Below are 11,464 nucleotides of genomic sequence, written 5' to 3'. Positions count from 1 at the left end.
TTCATATAATTGAGTTAAACAAGTAAAAATGAATTATCCGAAAATAATTCGGATGATTTGAGTGTTTTTAACCTATTTAACAGTTTCCGGTACGATAATGACGGAAACGGGTCCCGCGGCCAATCGGGACGTCTAAACCGAGCCCTAATTTCACAACTTTAGTTAAATTATCAGTCAACCACTATTTTCGGGTCGTGTGTGACCAAACTCATTTTTGAAACATAAAAACGGATAACCGTGCTAGGCACGCAAAACGAGAAAAACGACTAATAGTAGTTGTGACCTTGGAACTCTAACGACATCACAATCTGAGTCCGGAGAAGTGTTTCTGGGTTAACCTTGCCCCCAGAACGGGTACAGTGCTGGGTTAACAGTGCCCCCAGATGTACCGGTTAACTTGGTTAAAGTTATATTAATAATGAGTGTATAGTAACGATCGTAGGGATCATATTACAGATTGGACGTGTTAAATGATAATGATTGTTGTTACCTGCTTGCATGTGCTAAGGTGAGTTTCACGAGCCCCTTTTTCTGAATTGTTTTTAAATAATTTCCCGGGGCGGAAAGCATGTTGTTATGGAAATGTTTAAATACATACTGAACGCATGGATTTACGTGGATTTATATATATTTTATTGTACGGGAATCGTACGGAAATGTACTAAGATGGTAATTGTCTGAGTTGCTAACATTCTAAGGCCCCGGAACACGAGTGATTAACTGAAAGCCGGTAGAGTGTGGATAGTACTATTGGTCTGACAAACCCAACTGGTCCGGCATGGATTTGCTGATGTTTCCCAGCCAGTTGCACATGTCTATTTCGTTGTGATATATATTTTGCTATGTAATGTTAGACATAGCGGTTTGGGGCAGTTCCGTGGGCGGGGGATATGCCACGGGCCCGTGGGCGGGGGATATGCCACGGGGGTTGTGTGTGATAGTCAGAGGTTTCACTTGTGGGCTCAGCATAATTACATCGTAATTCTGGGTTAACATTGCCCCCGGAATGAGTACGGTACTGGGTTAACAGTGTCCCCAGATAATATTATATTTTGATATGGATTTATCATGGTTTACTCAAATTGTGAAACTCACCAACTATTCGTAGTTGACCCGTTTTCTCACATGCTTTTCAGGTACAACTAAGATGCAGTGATTGCTTACGTGCTAAGTGCTTGATGTGTGTAAGATTTGCGTGCGGAATGTTAGGATACATTATAATAAATAGAATTATGTATCGTATTGTATGATGTGTGTATCACCTAGACGGTAATGAATTACGAGATAATGTAATTTTGAAGTATATTAATGCATTCAGTTTTCTTTATAAACAATGTGGTTGATATCAGACGAGTCTGTCGCACCCCGTTTACGTTTCCGCTGCGGTTGCGGGGTGTTACATGCCTCCCCCTTGAACATCTGGGAGGTATATTGCACCTTCTCGCTTTCCGTACACTTACTAATCAGCACAATCGAATCAATTTCCTCCAACCATCGGAGGGTATGTATTACTCCTTTATCCCCATGAAATTCTTTGGGGTTATAGACTTTAAACACCTTGAAATCACAACATTCATGTATCTTAAGTTTCTTTGTTTTCTCATGGAGGTTGTTTTCAGCAGTCGAGCTTTCATCACTAGTTTCTTTCTTTTTCGGTTCTTTCTCTTTCTTACTTTCCTTCTTTTCCGATTCCTTTTTCGATTCTTTCTTTGATTCTCTTTTCGAAGTAGCTGATTCGCTCTTACTTCGACTTGTTCTTTTGTTAGAATGCGAGGCAGTACGACTTTGGTCATGTTTCAATATTTCATAGATTGGATTCACGGCCTCTTTTATTAGATCACGGATACCAAGCACATAATTTTGTGGTATGGCTGTATATTTTCCGCAATTGCTTTTTCTTGCATGATTTCTTCGATTGTCTTTCCTTTATTGTTTATTTGAGTTTCTTGATTACTATTTGCTTTAGACATGTTGTTACATGAATAAAACAAAGTTTCAGAAAATACATACTTTATATCACATTATTTATCTTACAAGAAAAAGATCATAACAACTACAACAGTACATAGCTATGATTTCTAATCCTTAATCCATTTTGTAACAAGACTTTTCATCTTGTCACATTTCTTGGCAATCTTTCTCCCTATTCTCTTTTAATCCACTTTCTCGTTTCTCAGCTCGTCCATCACCGAATTTGGCGGGTTCGAATATCCCGTTGGTGCAAATGACACTTTTGACACCACTTTAGCTCCCCTACTCTTTGCCATGTAAAGGCCAACATGGTGCATAAGTTGCTATTATTGCAAGATGGTAGACAAAAATTAAATCTATTTTATATATTCAAATAACTATTTAAAAAAATAAGATATTGTTATAGCTATGCTACCATATAAATTCAGGTTAGGCACATAAAACATGTGCATCCATGATTATGAATAATACTAGCGCGTTACATAGATAACTGTATAAACACATGTACCTATTGTTTTAAGAAAAATATTCATATAGTGAGCTTTGACACTCTTTGCATAGATACTTTAACCCATTTAAATTGCTGCAAATGCCAATATTAAACACAGACGTGCACAAATCGGTTTATGGTCAACGGAGTCAAAACCAGGTTGTGGGTCACTGGTTCGGGTTGGAACCGATTGGAGGGATTGGAGAAAACTGACTGATGGTAGCCGATTTGGGTCAGGTTGGGACCCGGTTCGTGCTTAAGAATGCACATGCACCAACACCAACGGATTAGTGCCCACTGTCGGTAGCCATGTTCAAGTGTTTTGACTTTTGAGGGCATTTTTGAGATTTTAAAGAATATAGAACATTTTTGAACGTTGTGATTAAACCAACGCATCCAATATTTATTTATACTAGCATACGGGGGCAAAATGATTAAAAAAGTAAAAAAAAAAAAAACAAAAACGGCTATATAGCCTTTACCCAATAGCTAGTCTTTTAGAATTTGCACCAAACTGTGTCCGAACCGATTTCTAAAATCGGTTCTCATTCTCAATAAAAACCGGTTTCAACCTGGTTTCTCTCTGTAGATGCCAAAACCATCTGTTTCAATGTTTACCGATTTCAGGTCGGGTTTCTTTCACCGGTTTCAATGTGCGCCTCTAGTTAAACACACACGTGATTAGAATAGTCTACATAGAAAACGAGTGTACCTGAGGGTGAGCAAGAGTACCAGGGATATTTTTGGCAACATGAAGCGGAAGATCAAAAGTTGCACACGCACCAGAATACACGATCACGTCCTTTAGAGGTTTAACGTGACCACGGTTTCTTGCAGATAATGCAGAACACACAAAGTCCAGTACACATACGTCCGTGCATATCCCAACAACCAATATCTGAAAAACCGAAACAATATCATATCAGTTTGTTTATTCAACAAATTTCAATTAAAATAATATTCACAACACTTACAGTTTCAATCTGGTGATTTTTCACCCAGTCTACAAACACATTAGACCAGTCTTTCTCAAACGAACCAAGAAATCCATCAATGCAGTCTTTACGTCTAATGGTCACATTTGATTCATTCTCTAACCATTGCAGAGCTACAAAACAGAGGTGCAAAAGCAAAACATATTATAATACTAATAACAAAGAATCAACGAGTGTGTTTTCGGTTATATAATAATAATAATCTACCAGGGACCAAGTTGGCTTCATCTGTCCCGATTATACAATGAGGAGGATAAGGGGGCTCGGGGACATCGGGATGATGAGAATCAAGAAAAGCAAACACGGGCCATTTCTTTTCACAAAACATTCGGGCAAGCTGTGCTGACTCGTCAACCATCTTAGATATTTGTTTATCAGGTGCTTTAGGAGCCTGTACACATTATATCAAAACAGAGTTACTACAATCAGACCGCATAAACATCATTTTGACAACAAAGTAATGTCCTAATAAACTTCTTTTTATAAGTTAAATATATATTAGCCTATTTGATCTCAAAATCTAGGCCTGCAAACGAGCCAAACCGAACGAACACGAACAAAGGCAAGTTTCATTACTTTAATCAAACAATTTTATTTTATTTTATTTTTGTTATGTCCGTTCATTAAGAAAATGGGCATGTTCGTGTTTATTCATGTTGGCTTAAAACTTAAAAAGAATAATTCATGAACATACACAAACAAACACAAACTATAAGTTAGCATTTATACACACACACACATATATATATAGGTTGAGATCTGAAAATGTAGCAATTAGATCTAAATGAGTGTATAACCTACAAATATGAGACAACAATGAATTAAACAGTTGGAAGAGTGAAAAGCAGGTATTAATCAATTAATTAATAAATTACCAGATTACCAGCACCGACGGTACAGAAGCCATTAACGATATCAACCATGACAAGACCGACAGAGACGTTGTCACCAGTCAACACCACCGACTCTTGATCCACCGGCAGCTCATTTCTCACCACTTCTATCGCCGTTCCGGACACCATTTTCACCGATCACACACACACACACCAATATTATTATTATTATTATTACTATTAATATTAATTCAACGCAAGGCAAGGCGTGCTCTCTTTGTCTTCTGTTTTCTCTCTGTCTATAGTTTACTATATATATATATATATATATATATGCTCTTTTAAATAATAATAATAAATATAAAGTTTCTATGTCTGATTGGATTTTTTCTTAAAATATCGATATGATGATATGATACCTGTTTTCAAACGGAACTCTGTTTTATAGTTTAGTCCAAAAGGATACATAAAATGTTCTCAATGGTCCTTTTGCTTTATTTGTTTCTTTTCTATACTTAGACTTGTTGTATGTAGGTTCACCATTAAAAATATTTCGTTTCAATATATTAAAACACACTAACAAAAAAACATAACTATTTTTTTTTTGATCGAAGTGACTTACTTACTATTAGTGTTTCTATAAAGATTCGTGTAATCAGACTTGGAAATATGCAGCAGTGTTGGAGCGTGCACAGTACGCTCGGGCAGTAGCGTACCTCAATGGGGACTGGGTGGCCTCGGTCACTGTCGTTTTCTCCGTTAGTAGGGTAAATTTCGTGATTTTTATCGAAAATTTTTATAGGTATTAAGCGCGGTCACCCCCCGATGTATTTTTCCAAAATGCTACCGGTCAGCACTGATTTTTTTTAAATATAATACACCATCGTTTAAAATGTTTTATAGAGTCATACGTGTTCACCAGCATATAGCTGACGTATTTTTCCCCACATTTCAGGGAATACAGATTAGTACAGGTAGCAAGATATTCATGGAGTTAGATGCTCGCAAGGTAATTATGGCTCAGTTTTTAATATATTACAAATGGTATTTCAACAAGCTTTATAAATTAAACACCGGGTATTTATTATCCGAGAAGTTTTCAAATAAATTAATATTCTATTCAACCAAAGTCTTCCGCTAAAATAACACGCAACTCTGATGTATTTACAAAACAGGTACCAACTATTGGTCATACGCCTAGGCCCTAATCCGGGGTGTGACATGAATGTTTTGTTTTAAAATAAATCAAACACCAAGGTTTGGTTTGCAAATTATAATTTATAATTAATAGTATATAAATATATCAAAAACTTATTATAAAAGTCATAAATAAAACAAATTATATAATATAACTCAATTTACATATTACATGTAATATTTTTTACTTTTATTATAACTTTCATCCGTGTGTAACACGAGATTTCATTATTAAACATGTTATTATATTAATGGCATATATAATTTGGATGATATTGGTTTTTTAAAGTTTCAGGTGGTAAAGCAAAATGAGTTTCTTTTGTTAGAATATTTAAAGAAGTTGATGGTGATTTAATATGAAAGAACATGTTTAGGTCTTTTGTTGACTTTTTTGGGTGGTTTGGTGCACACCAACTTATTGTAACTTTAAACTTTTAATATCTAGACATTGTAAATGGTTAACGTTTTGGTCTGAAAGTTGAAGAAATTTTGTGTTGCTTAATTTGTTTTTTAAATTTATTATGTTTGTTGACATGTTTTTCCACCTGTGTGTAACACGGGTCTACACCCAAACTGGCCCGAAATCAAACGATTTTTACAAAAGAAAAATCGCAAGTCCAAAGACAGGCCAGATATATTGTGTAGGTTGTTCAAGATGAAGCTTGATTCGTTAATGAATGACTTGAAGGATAGAACTTTGTTTGGAAAGCTTCAAGCAGGTAATTGTGTGGTTTTAGTTCGTTATCATAATTTTTAAAATGTTAATATTCATTACCATTGTCAAAATTATGTTAGTATACCAAATATCCTTAACATATATTATATTGGTATTCAATAACTTATATAATCTACTACTACTTGTCATGTGCAGTTGTTTACACAACTGAATTTCAGAAACGCGGATTGCCCCATGCACATATATGCCTGTTTTTGCATTCCGATCATAAAATTTATAATTCAGACAATATAGAAAAATTTATCTCAGCCAAAATTCCAGATAAGAATGAAGACCTGGAATTTTATTCGCTTGTAAGCGACCACATGATGCATGGTCCTTGTGGTGTTGCTAACCCTAAATGCTCTTGCATGGTCGATAACTCATGTTCTAAAAAATTCCCAAAAACTTTCAGAATAAGACGTCAATTGATTATAATGGGTTTCCTGTTTATCGAAGAAGAGATTTGGGTAATGTTGTTGTGAAGTCTGCGGTTAATTTATACAACAGACATGTTCTTCCATATAACAAGAAATTGTTAAAAAAATATCAGGCCCAAATCAATGTTGAATGGTGCAATCAAGAGGGTTCGATAAAGTATTTTTTTAAGTACATTAATAAAGGCCCGGATCGTGCTACTATGTCACTTGTACAAGAAAAGACTGACAATCAAGATGAAGTGGTAGATGAAGCTAAGACGTTTTATAATTGCAGATATATATCTGGATGTGAGGCTGCATGAAGAATTTTTTCTTTTGATGTTCATTATAGAGTTCCTTCTGTTACCCGGCTTCCGTTTCATTTACCTGGACAACAAACAGTTGTGTTCGTAGATGATGATGATGTGGAAGATATTTTAAACAAGCCGACTGTTAGTTCTTCAAGATTTACTGCTTGGATGGAGTGTAATGAGAAATATGGTCTTGCTCGAACGCTAACTTACATTGAGTTTCCAAAAAAAATTGTATGGAAACAAGATGAACGACATTGGGACCATAAACGAGGTTTCTCTATTGGTCATGTTCATCATGTTCCTCCAGCTTTCAATGAAGCATACTATCTAAGAATTTTATTAAACAAGGTTAGAGACCCTACGTGCTTTGAAGATATTCGTACTGTTGATGGTGAAGTGTGTGCTACTTATAGAGATGCTTGTTATAAAAGAGACCTTTTAGACGATGACAACGAGTATATAGAAGTTATTGAAGAAACAAGTCATACTGCAAGTGGTTGTTATTTACGAAGTTTATTTGCTACAATGTTAATCATATATAATTTATCTAGACCGGATGATGTATGGGAAAAAACTTGGCCGTATTTAATTGATGTCATTCTTTATAAACAACAAAATGAGCAAAAAAATTCCAGGTATCAAATAATTAGAATTTCTTATATTTTTAAATACTTTAAGACATTACCAAATATGTTTAGTTAAAAACTCAGTTTTATTCTGTTGTGATTCGTTATAGATTTGGTGCTTTCAAAGGCACAACTAAAGAACCTCGCGTTACTTAAAATTCAAAACTTCCTACTCTGAAATAATTATACTTTGCGTTATTTTCCTACAATGCCTTTCCCTGATGAGGATTCTATCGATGCATCAACAAATCATTTTATGAACGAGGAGCTAGCTTATGATACACAAGTCATGACTGATGAGTTTCAACGACTTTTTATTTCATTAACGGCTGAGCAACGAGATGTGTATAATGAAATGATGAAAGCAAATGATCCAAAGAAAGGGGTATTTTCTTTGTGTACGGTTATGAAGGGACGGGGAAAACTTTTTATGTGTAAGACATTATCGGTTTCCATAAGATCTAAAGCTAAAATAGTTTTAAACGCTGCCTCTAGCGGTATATCTTTGTTACTTGAGGGAGGTAGAACCGCTCACTCTAGATTTTTAATTCCTATAAATCTAACTGAGGATTCTACCTGTTCAATAACAAGGAATCCATATATTCGCAACATAATGAGTAAAACGGATCTGATTATTTGGGACGAGGCCCCTATGATACATAAACATGCTTTTGAAGCCTTGGATAGGACTTTAAAAGATGTTTTAAAAAGTGGTAACCGTAACACTTATGAACATCCATTTATGGGGAAAGTTATTGTTTTTGGATTTGATTTTAGACAAATTCTACCAATAGTACAAAACGGATCACGTAGTGACATTGTTAATGCTTCATTTAGTTCATCCCACATTTGGTCCAAATGCAAGGTTCTTAGGTTAACAAAAAACATGAGGTTAATGGTCGGATGTTAGGCATCAGATTTGGAAGAGACCAGTAGATTTTGCCGAATGGTTGTTGGAGCTTGGTGAAGGAAAACTTGGCGGTGACAATGACGATAACGCCATTATAGATATACCAAATGATCTTTTGATTAGTGATTCATCCGATTATTATTGGAAAATTTTAATGATATTTCATATTTTCAAGAAAGTGTCATACTTGCACCTTTAAATGAGGTTGTCCAAGACATTAATGACAGATTTTTGTCTTTGTTTCCTGGAGAAGAAGTTGAACATCTCAGTTCTGATAGTATAGAAAAGTCTGATGGTGTTGGTCCTGGTTTCGATCCAGCATTACACTAACCGAATTTTCTAAATGGTTTAAATATGTCTGGTATGCCTAATCATATATTGGTTTTAAAAGTTGGTGTGCCAATCATATTACTAAGGAATATAGATAAGAAGAACGGTTTATGTAACGAAACCAGATTACAAGTAATTAACTTGGGGAGGCGTATTATCTAAGTAAAGGTTATTTCAGGTACTAGCATTGGGTTTCGCACTTATATAACTCGTAGTGGTCTAACTCCTTCAGATAATAAACTGCCATTCAAATTGAAACGAAGATAGTTTCCTGTTGTGGTTTGTTTTGCAATGACCATTAATAAAAGTCAAGGCCAATCACTAGTAAGAGTTGGCATATACCTGCGAGAATCGGTTTTTACACATGGTCAACTATATGTGGTTTTATCACGAGTGAAGAGTAGAGACGGTGTTAAAATGCTTATATTAGACAAGGAAGATAAGTTACATATAAAACTACAAATGTGGTTTATAAGAAATTATTTACTAATTTGTAATTGTAAATGAATGTTATTTTAATTGAATGTTATGTTTTTACATTATTTATATTTCACTTGATGCTAGAAAAGTGTGGATGTTACATTATTTATATTTTTCCACCCGTAGCGCCCACAGGTCAATAACCTAATTATAATTTATAAATATATTCATCTATAATTATTCTATATTATCATATAAAATTTGAAAGTGGAGCATCTGTTTCAAATTCTTATAACATAGCCTTTTCGTCTCATAATAACAAATTAATGAGTTACACTTTAGTGAGTTTACAAATCGCGTCTTGTCTATTTTCTGTTTCTATAACCCAAGGACCTTTGGTTTCTCAAGTTCACATTTGGACATCTCCACAAATCACATCCCGTCTTCTCCCTAATCAGTTCGACCCGATAGAAACCCGACGAGTTTGAGCCGGGTATACCCGACGGGTATTGTGCCAAAACCCGATATAAAACCTGATGGGTATCCCAAAACCTGGCGGGTAATAACCGACAAAACCAGACGAGTTAGAGACGGACCTTTAATAATCAGGTATGGGTTTAGATTACCTAAACTCGACCCATTGTCATCCCTACCACACCCTCACAATCTTCTATACGTTAAAGCTTTATAGATTGGTTCTTTGCAGTTCGACGCCTCTCTTTTCCACCAATGTTCAAGGCTTAATAGTGTGGCACCCATAGGCTATAGGTGCCCCATATTGACTCCAACTCTCCACTATAGAAATTAGACGTATTACAAATTGTGTCATTTAAATATATGCGATTTATGGATCGGATTGTTTAAAAAGTTTATTTACGGGCGGTGTCCTTTATATGACAAAATACATTCGTTTTTCGTCATTTACATTAACTGGCATCCAAAAACTCAGTTAAATCAAAACATGCCAAGACTTAACGGGGTTTTTGTTTCACATATTTTATTTAGTTTATTTTTCTAATAATATATTTAATTTGTTTTTTAATTATAAATACTTAAATGGTACGCGTAAAAATACTTAAATGCTCTCACATGCCAAGAATTAACGAGGTTTTTGAATCTCATTTAGTTAAAGGAACGAAAATCAAACAAACATGTCATGTATAAAACACCGATTGTAAATAAACTTTTTAAAAGACATGATCCATAAATTGTATATGTTTAAATGACAAAATTTGTAATTTTGTCGATAGATTATTATTACATACTTGAAAGATTAAAATTAACATGGAATAAAATAAATTACCTTATTAGTGCTAAGATCTTTGTATAACAAAAGAATGAAATAGATCGAAGCATACTTTCACTTCATATTTATAGCAATCAGTTAGTTGAATCCATTATAAAAAAAAACACATGACAGCGCTTTTTGTCACGTTGTTATAAATATATAAAGTTGACATACCTTCTTTAGTTTATTGGATTTAGACTATTAAATAACAAAAGGTTCGATTAATTTTTTTTTCTCAAGTTGATGCATGTACCTATGTGGCATACTTACAAATGGAATATATGGTGACACATTATATGACACACAAACTTAAATTATGTGTAATTATGGTAACTATTTCATTATATGGTATAAATGGTGACCAGTTACGTGGATCTCAATTTCACAACGGGATCTTCATCTGGATGAATCGTCAATTCTAACGTATAAAGTTATTGCTCATTTGCTCCATTAGCATGCGGTCTATTCTTTTGGCCTAAGTCATCGTCAATACATTGATTGGATGAAACAAAGAGGTATTTAAGTAACTGAAGGAAAAACTAGCAGATCAAAAACTGTTGTCATATGTTTTTTATAAATCACAAGTTTGATCGTCGTTTCTTCTAATAGAAAAATCGAAGTAATTTATTTTTCTAATAACACACTCTAATTTTATGGTTTTACGTGGTACATGTGTAAACTTAAAAATAAAATTAAAATTGTGTTGTTATTTTATAGACTTAATCAGGTTGATTTAGTCAACACTCAACACTCAATATATGTGAAATGGGAACTTGATAATTCTATTCGTTTTATTTTACCGGCTAGACTAACTCTTATAAACCTGTGCTTTATCAAACAACTGAGCTGGTTTATAGTTATGAGTATGTTTTAAAAAAATAATGAATAATTTTTTATCTGGAAAATGAAAGGTGGCAAGAGTTCTTTAGTTGATGTGGATTGTGGAAAACATTTCC

The 11,464-nt window shown here is 34.3% G+C and overlaps 2 protein-coding genes across 2 annotated transcripts; one reads left to right on the top strand and one right to left on the bottom strand.

Annotated features, from left to right (window-relative positions):
* Positions 1 to 2,153: 2,153 nt before the first annotated feature.
* Positions 2,154 to 4,586, bottom strand: LOC143607310 (nicotinamidase 1-like). Its single transcript, XM_077082799.1, has 5 exons — positions 4,332 to 4,586; positions 3,664 to 3,847; positions 3,436 to 3,569; positions 3,174 to 3,359; positions 2,154 to 2,294 (listed from the first exon to the last, which is right to left on the bottom strand). Exons 1-5 carry the CDS (start codon positions 4,476 to 4,478, stop codon positions 2,154 to 2,156), a joined length of 792 nt encoding a protein of 263 aa, XP_076938914.1. The 5' UTR covers positions 4,479 to 4,586.
* Positions 4,587 to 6,141: 1,555 nt separating this feature from the next.
* LOC143607308 (uncharacterized) lies at positions 6,142 to 7,738 on the top strand. Its single transcript, XM_077082797.1, has 5 exons — positions 6,142 to 6,205; positions 6,358 to 6,515; positions 6,617 to 6,900; positions 6,973 to 7,430; positions 7,671 to 7,738. Exons 1-5 carry the CDS (start codon positions 6,142 to 6,144, stop codon positions 7,736 to 7,738), a joined length of 1,032 nt encoding a protein of 343 aa, XP_076938912.1.
* Positions 7,739 to 11,464: the final 3,726 nt, after the last annotated feature.

Source organism: Bidens hawaiensis, unplaced genomic scaffold, assembly GCF_021521415.1.
Source record: "Bidens hawaiensis isolate Kalapana, Puna unplaced genomic scaffold, B.hawaiensis_p1.1 tig00081053_1, whole genome shotgun sequence".
Classification (NCBI taxonomy): domain Eukaryota; kingdom Viridiplantae; phylum Streptophyta; class Magnoliopsida; order Asterales; family Asteraceae; genus Bidens; species Bidens hawaiensis.
The sequence above is the reverse complement of the archived record's forward strand: the minus strand, read 5'-3'. Positions and strand labels throughout refer to the sequence as shown.

Excerpts from the sequence above, each read along its gene's own strand:
- LOC143607310 (XM_077082799.1), bottom strand. The coding sequence starts at position 4,478 with ATGGTGTCCGGAACGGCGATAGAAGTGGTGAGAAATGAGCTGCCGGTG. Across the intron at positions 3,360-3,435 it reads AAAATCACCAGATTGAAACT|ATATTGGTTGTTGGGATATG; the intron begins GTAAGTGTTGTG and ends TCGGTTTTTCAG. Across the intron at positions 2,295-3,173 it reads GTACTCTTGCTCACCCTCAG|CAACTTATGCACCATGTTGG; the intron begins GTACACTCGTTT and ends TTGCAATAATAG.
- LOC143607308 (XM_077082797.1), top strand. The coding sequence starts at position 6,142 with ATGAAGCTTGATTCGTTAATGAATGACTTGAAGGATAGAACTTTGTTT. Across the intron at positions 6,901-6,972 it reads GTGGTAGATGAAGCTAAGAC|AGTTCCTTCTGTTACCCGGC; the intron begins GTTTTATAATTG and ends TGTTCATTATAG. Across the intron at positions 7,431-7,670 it reads AACAAGTCATACTGCAAGTG|ATTTGGTGCTTTCAAAGGCA; the intron begins GTTGTTATTTAC and ends GATTCGTTATAG.